A 15,230-nucleotide genomic window follows, 5' to 3' on the forward strand; every position below is an offset into this window, starting at 1 on the left:
TAAAAATAGAAGTGGGGAAATAAGATAGGAAGGGTCTGGCCTGATATGAAGAAGAGCTACACAAATCCCCTGAATCATGAGAGTCTCACCCAGACTTCTATCACTAGAATACCTTAGGACTGATTTTTCAGTGTGAGAGACTGGCCATTTGATAAAACTGCTTCTAATCAGACAAGTGTTGCCATTTGATATAAAACACACATGTACACATCACCTTCTCCCCACACACATTGACGTGGACCATATGCTTCTCAAAATTTTAATTTAAATAAAGTGGGAGATTTTTACTTTCATCAGTTCCCATAGTAAGGATCTCTTTCAAATATTTCTTTGATCAGGGTCTTGAGTCCACAAGATGGCAGTGTCTTCTCAGGGACCCTGATCATGTATTCCTTCCTCTGTGTGTGTGTGTGTGTGTGTGTGTGAGAGAGAGAGAGAGAGAGAGAGAGAGAGACAGAGAGAGTGGGGGGAGGGGGAGAGAGGGAGGGAGGGAGGTAGAGAGAGAGGGAGAAAGTGGGAGGAGAGAAGAGGAGTTCAATGGTGTGTCGCATGGGTAATGCAAAAAGTCTCTTTTTTCTTTGGTAGAACAGGCTCTTTTTATGATTTCTAGAGCAGAAGAATTGAAATGTCTGAGCTCAATTCTTTTTCTTTCTTTCTTTTTTTTTTTTTTTTAAGGGCTTAAAATTTGAATCCTCAGTGAACCAGAGGAAGCAAGAATGATGAAATCTTCAAGAGTTTTATTAGTGATCTTGTGGCTTCAGTTAATCTGTAAGTTTGGGGCATTTCTATGGGACCATAAAATATAGTATTTGGAGTCATTGTCCCTTCTAGGCTTATGGAGAAACATGAACACTATTCCCTTAAATAAGGGATGGTAGAGGTGGGAAGCCTGTGAAAAAACAACTTGAATTCTGGAGAGGAAGCATCCACTACCTAACCAGTCTTCTTTGACTGACCATTCACTGTCTTTCTGCACAGCGGTGAGCAGCCCACAGAACACAGTGGAGCAGAGTCCTGCATCTCTGCCTGTCCCGGAGGGAGCCGTCGCCTCTCTCAGCTGCACTTACTCTGACAGTGCTTCTCAGTACTTCGCATGGTACAGACAGTACCCTGGGAAAGGCCCTGAGTTTCTGCTGTCCGTATACCCTGATAAAGACAAAGAGGAAGGAAAATTTACAGCGCAGGCCACTAAAGCCAACAAGCATGTCTCCCTGCTTATCAGAGACTCCGAGCCCAGCGACTCAGCCACCTACCTCTGTGCAGCGAGCACACAGTGCTCCCCAGGCACCTGCAGCCTGTGCCCAAACCTGCTGGGGCCCCAGCAGCGCCTCTTGGAGAGCTGAGGCTGCAGGGCGCAGACATCCTGTTACCTCTCCAGATGTAAATGAGGATTAAGAGTAACAGTGTAGAAGGTTTGATTGATTAGGGAAGTTTCATAATTGCTTCATAATTCTGAAACAGTTGATTCTGAAGGGAAATTAAAGACACAGTTTGGTCTGAATGACTGAAATATTTTTCAATCTTCTCATTGTACTCTAGTTTTGTACCATAACTTTACTCACTGGAATTGGTATTATGATTCTTTTATATATGACAACAATATTTTAATATGATAACTGAGATACTCCCGCATAGTTCCTGGCACATTTTGCTCTTTCCCCATGTAGTTATTCAAGGTGTTTGATATGCATTGCTTTAGAAAATGGAAAAACATAAATGCAGAAGTCTTTTTTTTAAGGGTTTTTTGTTTTTTTTTTTTCCTTTTTGATGTGGACCATTTTTAAAGCCTTTATTGAATTTGTTGCAATATTGTTTCTACTTTATGTTTTTTGCTTTTTGGCTGTGAAGCATGTGGGATCTTAGTCCCCAGACCAGGGATTGGAAGTCACACAAGTGGGAAGAGAATTGGAAAGTCCCCCTGTATTGGAAGGCCAAGTCTTAACCACTGGACCTCCAGGGAAGTCCCAGAAAGGAGTCTTAAGAAACTATTTTGAAAAAGTTGTAAGTCATGAATTATTTTAGTTATAGGTCTGCCACCTCATCTTCACCTTCAACTGCAGCCCCATTGGTGGATTTGATAAGGATACATTTGATGGGTGGATGGAAGGACTAGCATCAGAAGGTGAGAACAGGTTGAAACAAAAAGCCTAGACAGCTGCAGGAATTCAGATCAGAGGTTTATGTTACTACTTCTGAGTAAAGGCTGAATAGAACTCAAAGTTCCAAGTGTGAGCCTTGTGGGAGAGTGCATTGATTCCTATGTACTTGAGTGTGGCTTGGGATGGTAGAGAGAATTAGCTACAGCCATAGAATGTCCCATACCTACAGCAGGGTGTAGGGGTACAGCTTTCCTGAGAAGGATCTCTGAGTAACCAATGTTATGGTGATTAAAGACCTACATGGATCAGTTATCAAAGACCACATGGTATTGAGGATGCTTTAGAAAATGTTGGTGAGAGGAGCTGGGAATACCAACAAGGATATGAATATCCACCCTCTCCTGACTCACCAGCACTGTGAAATTGTCCTATAACTTATGCCAAAGTCTGGGAAAAATGTTTGTGATCTGATGGAAATCAATTGATGCTTTTGAACTGTGGTGTTGAAGACACTTGAGAGTCCCTTGGACTGCAAGGAGATTAAACCAGTCAATCCTAATGGAAATTAACCCTGAATATTCATTGGAAGGACTGATGCTGAAGCTTCAACACTTTGGTCACCTGATGCAAAGAGTTGACTCATTGGAAGACCCTGATGCTGGGAAAGATTGAAGGCAGGGGAGAAAGGGATGACAGAAGATGAGATGGTTGGATGACATCAAGACTCAATAGACATGAGTTTGTGCAAGATCCAGGAGATGGTGAAGGACAGGGAAGCCTGGCATCCTACAGTCCATGGGGTTGTAGAGTCAGACATGGCTGAGTGACTGAACAACAACAAATAGATCCAGGGAAAAAATTAGAAGTCACAGTCGTCGTAAAACTGGAGTCGTGGTCTATTAGACATGACATTGTTTGTTTAGTCCAAAGAGTGGGAAAAGCTGGGAATGACTAGTTAAGATTTTTACTCAGTTTTGTTCACATAGTCACTGACTAGAAGGATGTAGAAATATAAAAGGCTACAACCTATGGGGTTGCACAGAATCAGACACAACTGAAGCAACTTAGCATGCAAAGAAGGATGTAATCTAATTGGAATTTGCTTCAAATTCTCAGTCTGGAAACTTACGACTCAGAAATAGTTCCAAATCATGGGAAAAGCACTTGAAAGACAGTGAGAAAGAGCATGAAATGTGTTGAGCTCAAGATACTCGAATTCTCTTTCCACTTGTGTGTCTTCTGGTGCCACTGGAAAGAACCTGGTTTATGGTGCTGGTCTGATTATCTTTTGTTGCTAATGAGTGACTTGATTTCAGGCTATACTCTTATATATTTCAGGATAGGTTTATGATTAAGTGAGGTAGCATATTGTCTTAGGTTGACTTCCTTAACAAAGCCAAAGTTGGGATTTCTGACACCCATCTTATTTTGAGAAAAGCAAGTTAAGTGGGGAGGGGAAGAGGGTAAAAATGAATGTGGCTGAGCTGAACTCTTGATCCAGTCGGACTTCTTGGGGGTCTCAGGAGCATGAAATGCCCCACAGAACTGATCCCTCCCACCTTGAGTCAAGGGGGTCATAAACAGCTGATCTTAGAATAAGGCACTCATTGGAGCATGGGTATACTCTACTGGAGAAAGGTAATGTTTATTGGTGTAGATCAGTTTTCTGGGAAAGAGGGCAGCTATGAGCCAAACATAGCCAACGCTTGCAGCAGCTGGGAATTGGGTCCACTGGCCTGGAAAAGGCGGTCTAGGTTGAGCACCAGCAGTACCTACTACTAGCATGGAACTCTCTTGTCATGTGGGTGCATTCAATAAATGGTAGACTTGAAAATTATTGTATTTAAAAAGTTAATTTCTTTCTCTATTTCTTGAAAGTGAAACTGAGTCACTCAGTCATGGCCAACTCTTTGCGACCTCATAGACTATACAACCCATGGAATTCTCCAGGCCAGAATATTCCTGTTAATTGGGAAAAGTGAAAAGTCAAAGTGTTAGCTGCTCAGTTGTGTCCAACTCTTTGCGACCCCATGAACTGTAGCCTGCCAGGCTCCTCTGCTCATGGAATTCTCCAGGTCAGAGTACTGGGGTGGGTAGCCATTCCGTTCTCCAGAGGATCTTCCCAAGGTCTCCTAAATTGCAGGGATCGAACCCAGGTCTCCCAAATTGCAGGTGGATTCTTTACCATCTGAGCCACCAGGAAGCCCTTTACATTTCTTACCAATCTGGTAAAATTAAAATAATATATGGTGAAGAACTTGAGAGAGAAAAATTAAAAAAAATATAAAGAATTATTATTCAAAGCTAAGACTCCAGATTTTTTTGAGAGTAGTGACCAAGGAACCATTATATTATTCTCTTAGATCCTTTGGTCATTCTCCAAATACACATTTCCATACGAGACCATAAAGCATGACATTCTGCCATCACTTTTGTTCCAGGTATAATGACTCTCATATTCACAGTTGATGACTTGGTGCTTCAAGGTATAGAAAGAGATACCATCCGTACTTATTAATGACTAGTGTTACTTTGTTCTTGGTTTATATTTAAAAATGAAGAACTGGGTAGTGGGATGGACTTCTTGTGTCATTGTGTCCCTGTTCTCCACAAAGTTTCTTCCTGAATGGGATTCTTGGCCAGTAGTCTGGCCATGTGGACTTACCATGTTACTTGGCAGGCTTCTTTTTAGGATGAATGAGCAGGGAACTGGTTATTAACTTGTTTCTTCCTCTCCTTTCCACCTAATATCAGTTTGAAGGTGGCTTAGCTCTGTTAAGTACTCACAGGAAAAAATAGCCTTCCAGGTGCTTTATTTCAACTTTAGTGAACATCAGGTGCCCACATACAGGCTAGCCTCCTATGCTTCTCACATACAAGTCCAGTAGCAAGGAGACTAGTATAACTATTCCACATATTGACCTTCAACTGGTCCCCACGTGCTGTCCCTCCTGCCCTCCATCACACTTATCCTTTCTCAGTCCAGAATCTCTATAGGTTCCTAGGGAGTAAGTTTCCTTCACTTGCATATCCAATAAAATCTTCTCATAGTTCATTCCAGGCTGTGCTTTTTCTCTCTCTGTCTCACCCATCAGAATGCTCACATCTCTTTTTGTCTTATGGGAACTGTTGATATCTTTCATATTTTTATTATTTTCACATTATGGATTTAGTATCATCCTATTTATACTTGTAAATTTCATCCCAGTGGGAAGTTTGCTGAGAAAGGAGGAGAGTACATGTGTTTGATCAGATATTTTGAATCATATAAAATTTCAAACTGACGCTTTGATTTGGTCTTATATTGGAAAGAAAATCTATCAACAGGATTAAGAAGTAAATAGAAGCACAAGGGAGACCTGATTTCTAACTGGTACAAGTCAACGGAGTGCTCAGAAAGAAGGAAGTTGATTTGACCTTGTCAAAAGGACCCCCGCTGACCAGACTTTCATTTCAGCTGAGATTTCTCTGCTTAATATTTTCAACATTAGGTTCTCTATGCTAAAATAAGTTGGGTATGGAAGTCTTTTCCCTTTAGAGTTGCGTCTTATTATTTAGACCACAGAAGGAGTGTTCCTTGAACAGACCCTCTCTCCTACCCGCATGGGATGCTAATTGCTTTGCTATGTTGAGTGTCTGTGTCAATTTACTGCTGTGTCCTCTGTACCTACAGAAGTTCTTCTCATTTCTGCTCTCCTGGTTTCACTCCTTCCAGCTTTATTGAGTTTATGTAAGTGTACTCTTCTTTTTCTCACAGTTCTTTCCAGAATCATTTATTTGTGTGCTATATTTTCTTTACTGCTAGAATGTAGCTCAGGTTTCTCTGCAGATATGCCTCTTGACATTCTCCTTAGTGTGAGGTCCCCTTAATTTGGCGCAGTATACCTGTCTGTTCTGACCATCGACAATTGGAATGGGACTCTCCCTTTCTGCACATAAACATGTGGTGCCCAAGTCATTTTTTTTTTCACGGCTTTAACAAATATCGGAGTTGTTCACCTGAGACCGAGTCATGTTTAGACTTTCTGACTGACAAAGAAAATTGTTGTTTTTTATTAATTTGCATTGATTAAATAATTAATGTTACATGTTCCATTCTGATGTTAAGTAAAAGTCTCTGATCTAATTTACTCTTCCCCTTTTAGCACCAAAGGAATAATCTCTCCCCATCCCCCACCTGCTATGACACTCATATCCATCCTTCCTTTTTTGAATGTGATGCTTGTTGAACCACCTGAGTCCAGCAGGGAGCCCAATCACAGACTTTTAACATTTATGTTACTTCATTGCATTATTTTTATGTCTCCTAAGCAATATTTGAATATCATTCAGATTGTCTCTATATCTTAATAGGAAAATTTGCCTATTTATATTTGTGTTTACATGCATTTATTGTTCCAATTAGTATTTTTAACTATTTGAAGCAGTGTCTTTGTTTGGACCAAAGTACAATAGACTGGGTGGATTATAAGCAAAGTGCATTTATTTGTTTCTCACCATTCTTGTGGCTGGAAGTCTGAGGTCAGAGTGCCAGCATGGTGAGTTGCTGGTGAGATCCCGTCTCTGGTTTACAGACTGCTCACCTCTCATTGTATCTTCACATAGAGAGTAGAGAGAGAAACAGCCTGTCTTGCATCTATTATAAAGGCACAAATCCCACAGTGAGGGCTCCACCCTAATTTCCTCTCGAAGACCGCACCTTCAGATGCAGTGACATTGGGGGATTAGAGTTTCAACATATGAATTTCATAGCAAATAAGGATGACATTTGAGATTATAGAACCCTCCCTTCTTGAAATTCTTTCTTTAGATTTAGAGACCGAGCACTTTCTTGGTTCTCTTCCTGTTATCAGTTGCTCCTTCTCAGTCTCCTTTGAGGGTTTTTCCTTCATCCCCCTGACCTCTAAATGTTAGAATGCCTCAGGAATTTATTCTCAGAACTCTTTTACTTTCTACCAACAATTTATTTCCAGCTAATTGTATCCAATCTCTTGGCTTTAAAAACTATTTAAATATCAGCATTTATATCTGAAACCCACATGGCTCCTCTGATTTCTGAACTTGTATATTAAATGATCTATCTGACATCCCCATTTGGGCATCTTCTTCTTGGTGTATCTCCAGGTGATCTCCTGATTTCCACCACTCCAGCTACTTCACCCTCCAGACCTCCCACCTGCTTTTTGTGAACTCATCCTCATTTAGGCAAAAGGCAGCTCTGTCTCTGAAATTCTCTAATCACCTTGGTCAGAAACCTTGAAGGTGCCCTTATCTCCTCAATTTTTCTCATATTGCCATTTGATCTGTTAGGAAAGTCAATTAGCTCTTTCTTCAAAGCAGGCCCAGAATTGATCACTTTTCACCCCCTACTCTGCTCTTACCTGATCCAAGCCACTCTCATCTCTTGCCTGAGGGTGGCAATACTAACCCTTGCTGATCTCTCTTCTTTCCTTCTTGCCCTCTTCAGTCTGGTCTCCACCCAGGGGAGTGAGCTTCTGAGAACATAACTCAGATCATGTGGCTTCTGTGCTCACAACTCTGCAGTGGTTTTTCATCTCAGTGAGATGAAAAGCAGATTCTTACTACAACCTGCAAGACTGCTCCACCTGGTTCCCTGCCCCTCTCTGCCGTCAGGCACTGTCTCCTCCTCACTCTCTCCCCTTCACCACATTTGATGCTGCTCTGACCTGATACCTGCTTTCCTGCCCTGGGGTTTCTGCAGCTCTTCTTCCTGGACCTGAGTGCTTTTCCTCCGGGTAGCCACCTAGCTTACTCTTTCACTTCACTCTGGCCTCTGCTCAGGTGACATGCTTGAAACATTTATTGCAGCACTTGGGGGTGGTAATAGTTGGAAAAAAGAAATACAAAGTGTTTCTCAGAAAATGAGTTCAAAACCTGTATTACAAATCTATTCTACATTAAGCCCCTACATACAAATGAGTTCCATTCTGAGAGTGTGTACACAACTCCAATTTGTTTGCAAGTCCAACAAAGTTAGCTTTGTCCTACTAACACAGCTGGTTATATAGTACTGTACTGTAATAGGGTTATAATACTTTTCACACAAATGACATATAAAAGATGAATACAAAAATAAAGAAAACAAAATAAAATTATAGTTCCTTGAAAATTACACCAGATATGTGAACTAACTTATGTGACTGGACATGAGAATGCATGTTTGCATCTTTGAAAGTTTGAAACTTGAAGGTTCGTATGTAGGGGACTTCATTATCATGAAGCGGGGTGTTAGCATCAATAGATCATCAGGACGTATAACGGAGTTCCATAACTCAAGTTGCAAACTGTATACTATTACATATAGAGAGGAGAGATAGGTTAATAATATATCCATATGTCCTTTAAAATTTTGAAATGCACAATAGAATAGAACACTTTACCTCATATCTCCCACATTACTTCCCCCTGTCTGTCCATCTCCTACTCTTTCATTTTCATCTAGAAAGTGTCTCTAGTCTTCAGTCTACTCCCAACCCAATATCTCTATTTAACCTCTGATAACATTCCTTTCCATCATTTCCAGGAAAAAGACAAGGCGATTTTGTTCTCATTAATTTTTGTTTGACTGGTCTCTGTTAGAAGAAATCTCTCATTTCTGGACTCATTTTGTACTATCTCATGTGCCAGTTAGACACACACACACATGTCCTTGTCTTTCCTATTATGTTGCAACGTCTTGTAAGTATACAAAGCTGAATCCAGTTTTTAAGTTTTAAAGACTTAGAACAAGATCTCACTCATAGAAAACCTTTGATAATTTGTTGTGGACTTATTCTGAAATAGATTGGAAAAATCACATTCAGCTTTGAAGATGCAACTTGACAAAATAGTTTAAGATAGTAGTTTCCATTAACTGACATTTTGAAGAAGGAATAAGTTTACTTAAAAAATCCCCACCCAAGCCGACAGTTCTTTTGTTCCTGATAATTTCTAGATGGTCCTCAGGAAAGAATGGAGAGCTAGAGGCTGCTGATGAGCTAGTTGACCCAACAATTTTAGACCACTAGGGGGCACTCTAAGCTACTCCAAATGACGAAATTTTTTCTCAAGGTTTGAGATGAATCTTGGTGAACATTAGAATGAGTGTTTCTGGCAGTTAGGAAAACATCCGAACTAGTCAGATGGGGAACTGGGGCATCTCCATATACTCATCTGTGAGGAAGATCTGTTGCTTTGAGTGGTGTAAATCGATGATTCCCCAACAGAATTGAGCATCAGTTTAGGGCCATGGTAAAACTAAAAGTTCAAGAAGAAAAGACATGCATTACCTGTCTAGAGTTTTGATATTCATGACTAAAAATTCTAAAATATGAGCCTTGCTGTCATTTCACAATTATTCCAATGATTTCTACCTTCTATTACACATCCATTTCTTTCAGAGACAAAAAAAAAAAAAAAGGTAAAAAGGAGATGAGAAGATGAAACAGAAGAGAAGTAGTGCACAGAAAAGAGAAAAAGAAAAGAGAGGTTGGGGAGAAAGAAATAGGAGACAGTTACTTGAATTGTGGCCCCTACTTCATAGTCACAGAGCAGAATCAGTCAGATGCACTTGCAAGGTGTGTGGGGAAAGTGCTGGATAGGAGCAGAAGGGCGGTGGGATTGAGGTCAGGTGGTCATCATGTACATGTCCTGTTTCTCTTCCATCAGTCAAAATCTTGTTGGAGACACTGCATTTTTTCATGATAATTATGTCTGAGGTTTACATAATTCTCCTAATTTTATTTAATTGCACTTATTCCCTCAAGAGGATTCAATAAATAAGCAATGCATTCAGTGAGATATTCCTTCTTTGTGAGAGCTTCCTTGTAAATGAATTCTCAATCACTGAAAACTTTGTGTCCTGATTTTTGGCTAGGGGACTTGGGTCACTGACCCTGATCATTTTTTAGACTTTATTTTCTCCAGATGAAGCCCTTATTTTTCTCTGAACTATCCTTTCCCTTTCTTTACTCCTTTCTGACCTGTCTGGTTGCTGGGGCACTTTAAGTGGAGGCAATGCCATGAGAGTGAAAAGTCTAGATACTTCTGTACCTGTGATCAGCAATGTCTTAGGCAGTAGGGCACTGGTCTCAGCAGCAATGCCAGTATCTTGCTGAAAAACTAGGAAGACATGTCTTTGCTCTCTGATCTTGTTGTACTCCTCTCCATTTAGGACAGATGGGACTCAATCTGCTACTTCCTTCTCAGCTATTTGGGGCTAGAGAAAAGGCTTTCTCAAAAGAACTAGCTTCCTTAGAGGTCCACTGATCTCTGCATGCAAAGCTTTCTTTACGACCTATAGTTTTCTGCTGTTCATCCTGAAGTTCCTTGCTACTGACCCCAGATTTATTACGAGCCCCAGTGGAAGAACTCACTTGAGCTCTGTTGGCACAGCGTTGGCTGGCTTCAACAGAAAGCTCCTTGGCTAAACACAGGGGGTCAGGAACATTTTTAATCTACACTCTTTCTAGAATTGCCTTCTTTTTAGTTCAAATGCTTGTTACTTTGTTAATGAACTATTTAAAAAAAGACTGTAGATCTAAAATTCTAAGGGCCCATTCCTGGTGTGAGGAAGGTCAGAATCATTGATAATGAATGGAAAATAACTCGTTATGGTAATGCTTAAGCATTTCATTAACAAACCTATACAGAAGCTTAAATTTCTGTGAAGTCTGATCTGCTAATATTTTCCTATACTCTTTCTGGCTTTCATGCTTAGAAAATTCATGACCATCCTAAATTTATCAAAAAATAGCTATTACTTAAAATATTAATTATCTATATTTAGAATTTATTTAATAACAGATGCTAAGGTAGGTGTCCACATTTATTTGTTAACCTCTAGAGGACTGCAGAGGACCTTTAGTATTGGGCATGGAAGTGCCAAGAGGCTCCCCTAGGAAATCTCCTGGGTTCCAGACATAGTCCTCTTTTTATTTGATATGTAGCAACAACCCCATTTCTCCTTGGTAATTGGTATCAACCACCCTAGTCAGTAGAGTAACCTCATTTTCTATTCATTGGTTGTAAGACGTATGTAGCCCAAATAGCCACATGGAAGTCTTATCTTCCAGTCCAGTGAAACCATTGCTGTGTTCCCTGGGGAAAGCATTATTTCTTTTAGAGAATAAGACTAATACAACTCAAAGTTACAAACATTACATGCAAAAATCTTGCTAGTGAGTTACTGAAAATAACAGTGAAGGATCCACTCCCAGTGCCACCTCCTTGATTTCTGGAATCACGCATTCTGGCGATGGGGGAGACAACACCATTACTTATCTCTGCTGTAAAGCACACACTGCAGCCGATGAGACAGAATGCCGTCTTCTCGGAGTTGTTTTTCAACCGGTGCTCTTACAGAATCAATGTGTGTGAGAGTGCTCAGTCATTCAGTCTCCTCTGTGACCCCATGGACTATGGTCCACCAGGCTCCTCTGTCCCTGGGATTTTTCAGGCAAGAATACTGGAGTGGGTTGCCATTTCCTACCCCAGGGGATCTTACTGACCCAGGGTTCAAACCTGTGTTTCTTACATCTCCTGTATTGGCAGGTGGATCCTTTATCACTGTGCCACCTGGGAAGCCCATAGAATCAATAAGCCATTCTAAATTTAATCAGGCCAGCCATTCCTGGATGATAGGGTATGTGGTAAGAAAAACAATCCTGTGGGCGTGTGCCCATGGCTGTAATCTTTTGCTGTGCAAATCGTTTGTTCCTCAGAAGAAATGCTGTGGGGAATATCTTGCTGAAATTAGGCATCCTGTGAGTTTGTGAGGAGGACGCTGGCAGAGTACAACAGCAGGTATAAGTGTCTATTCCAGTGAGAACAAATCTCAGCCGTCTCCATCATAGGAGATACCTAATGTAATCCAGTCGTCACCAGGCATCTGGGAAGTCTCTCTGGGAATGACACCACATCAGGGACTCAGTATGAGTCTTGTGTCATTGACAGATTAGGCCCTGAGCAATAGCATTAGCGAGGTCAAACTTGGTAAGTGCAAATCAGTGCTTTCGAGCTCAGGCATAACTTTCAGACTGCTAGCAAGGCCGGATCATGAAGTCATGAGACCAAAGTGATGAAGCAGGTTGCACTGAGATGTTCCTTCCTCTGCAATCTCTGCAACTTTTGAGAGTAGTTTGAGAAGGATCAGTGTTAACTCTTCCTTAAATGTTTGGTAGACTGACTCTATAGCTTTGGAGTCCAGTTCTCTGACCCTATCGGAGATTCTGAGGCAAACCCAATATTAATTAACTTATTCCTTTTCTATTTAAGTCAGCCAGAGTCAGTTTCTGTTGCTCATAAATAAGAACCTTGACTGATATACAATCTCATCCCAGCATTAGGCAAGTTAGGAAAAAAGAAGAAGGGCATGGTATCAGAAGTGACTGTAAGAAGTCTAACGGTGCTCCTCAGAGGTGTTCTGTAAATACTGGGCATCAATGTTCTTTCTTAATTGAGTTTTTAGTGCATAAGATTGTATCTGTTCTCACTCTAGGCTGGAACTGGAGTTCAACAAAGGCAGAGAATAGAACAGCTTTGCGATTTCCTCTGACTCAGCCCTAACACACTTCATCTTCCTCGAGTGGTTCTCTTTGCAGGATGATGTTGCCCCCACAAGATGGCATTGCCTCTCTCCTCAGACTCACTTTGTTTGAAATCAGCATGTTTGTATTGAAAGCAGAAGGTTAAGCTTCCTTTGATTGGCTGAGTAAGAAACCTGAGACTCTCCCTGGGACTCAGAGGGACTGGATGAGTACACTCAAAAAGAGAGCTAGACTGAGGAACCTGGCTTTATTTCAGGGCAAGAGCTGCGTCTTCCATGATCCCCCTAAAGAAGAATGGAGAAGCTTCTGGCTCTGTCTTTGGTGATTCTGTGGCTTCAGCTGGCCAGTGAGTTGGGGCTCTTGGTGATGGGAAGAGGGTGACCAAAGTTCAGAGCCCACAAGACTGAGGGGCAAAATCTCTTTAATCGGGAAAACTGAAAAGTGAAAGTGTTAGTCTCTCAGTCCTGTCTAACTCTTTGCGACCCAATGGACTATAGCCCGCCAGGCTCCTCTGTCCATGGAATTTTCCAGGCAAAAATACTGGAGTGGGTTGCCACTCCCTCTTCCAGGAGATCTTCCTGACCCAGGGATCAAACCCACATCTCCTGCATTGGAGGCAGATTCTTTACCACTGTGCCACCAGGAGAGCCTGTTAATTGGGAAATGTACCCTCAAATTATGGAAGGAAATGCAAACACTAATGAGTGAAAATGCAGTGACTGACTCCTGGCTTCTGTCCTTGTGTTTCTGCCTAGAGGTGAATAGCCAGCAAGGAGGACAGAATCTTCAGACTCTGAGGATCCAGGAGGGTGAAAATGTCACCATGAACTGCAGTTATCAAAGTATTACTATAACTGCCTTACAGTGGTACAGACAGGATTCAAGGCGAGGCTTTGTTCATCTGATTTTAATGCGTTCAAGTGAGAGACAGAAATACAGTGGGAGACTACACTTCACACTTGACAACTCCATCAAAAGCAGTTGCTTGTCCATCACGGCTTCCCAGGCTGAGGACGCTGCTACTTACCTCTGTGCTGCAGACCCACAGTGCTCCGCGGGCACCCGCAGCCCCAGCACAAACCTGCCAGAGCTGTCTCTCGGAAGCCACAACAGTGTGCAGGGTTGGTGGTTTTGTCTTCCCACAAAGGAGAGTCTGCAAATGGCTAGCAACACGAAAGGGAGCTCCTCTCAAATTCCTGATGTTTTCAGTAGCGTGTCAGACTGTTGCTAAGGGCGTGAGGTTTAGAACGGGAAACTGAAATGCCAAATTCAGCTCTGCCCATCCTGGCTGTGTCTTTAGCCATATCATCGGTGTAGCAGCCTTCGGTTTCCTCAGTTTAAACAAAGTATTTAGGCTGGATGAGCCTAAAGACCCTTCAAGTTCTAATTTTGTCATGTAACCTCTGGAGGATGAAGAAGGACTTCTCACTATAGAAGGAGTCATCTGTTACATGTGCAGCTTCCCCAAGACCTAGGGAGGGCTTTAAGATGCATGAGATGATTTTAGTATTTCTCTAATTCCTGTATAGGAAACAGTAGATTCATCAGACATTAGAAATAAAAAGGATTTAGAACTGTTTCAATGAAACGTTTCACTTTAAAATTGAGGAGTGAAAATGTTATGTAATAATAAACACAAAGATCTCAGTCTTTGGAGTAAAAGAGACAAAGATGTGCATCTGATTCTGCCATTTATGATTTGTATGATTTCTAAGCTTCAATTTCTTCATTAAAGAGTTGGGAATTTATCCAAAATTCAGAATTTTTCCTCTTACAAGTGACAGATGTATGTTTTCTTCTATCAGCCCCTAAAACACTGTTTTTTGAAAGTGGATGCTTCTGTTTATTATCACATATATAACAGTTTTCCATCCATTGTATTCTTGTTCCTGGTAAAAATAGTTTTCTTGATACAGTTTTGATGCTACTGAAAATGTGTTTGTGGACAAAGGGCATTTGTATTTATGTGACACTTGGTGGAAAAGGTAGGAGGGCAGGGGAAAGGTTGGTGGGACTGTGGTTCCCACATTCCAGACCTTAAACCACCACCATCACCTATATCAGAATCACCTAGAACACCTTTGAAGATCTGGGTTATTAGGAGCTTACTCAATCAGACTGATGCAGTGATGTATTTTTAATGAACATCATTTATATCAGATATTGGTTCAGCTTCACATCACAAAAAACTCAAGATAACATTTTTAACAAGCTGGAATTCACTTCCCTCTCATATAAAGAAGCCCTATCGCATGTACCATGTGCAGTCCAGGACTGGTATACTAGCTTCATAATTTTGTGAGGAATCAAGGGTCTTCTTTCTGGCTGTCTCTTGTCCTTAAATTGTCACTTTGGTTTATATACTTTGCCAAAACAGCAAGAAGTCTATCCATTTTATCCACCTTCCAGGAAGAACGTCAAGAGGCAACTGAGCACATGCTGGCCACGTCAACCATTTTCAGAAGCTTCACCCCTCAGCTCCTACTTGCATTTCACTCACGAGTGTTAGTCTGTGTCTCCACATTTCTTCCATCGGCAAAGGAGACAGGGGTATCAGGATTTTTTCAGTCTCTGCATGTTGTCG

At 41.2% G+C, this 15,230-nt stretch overlaps 1 gene segment (V, D, J or C); it reads left to right on the forward strand.

The window, feature by feature from the left end:
• Positions 1-668: 668 nt before the first annotated feature.
• On the forward strand, positions 669-14,445 carry LOC122705173. The segment is given in 3 exon segments: positions 669-768; positions 12,903-12,992; positions 13,402-14,445. Coding segments are annotated over 2 exon segments (528 nt in total).
• The last annotated feature ends 785 nt before the right edge of the window (positions 14,446-15,230 follow it).

The sequence above is a fragment of the Cervus elaphus genome, chromosome 12, assembly GCF_910594005.1.
Source record: "Cervus elaphus chromosome 12, mCerEla1.1, whole genome shotgun sequence".
Lineage (NCBI taxonomy): Eukaryota > Metazoa > Chordata > Mammalia > Artiodactyla > Cervidae > Cervus > Cervus elaphus.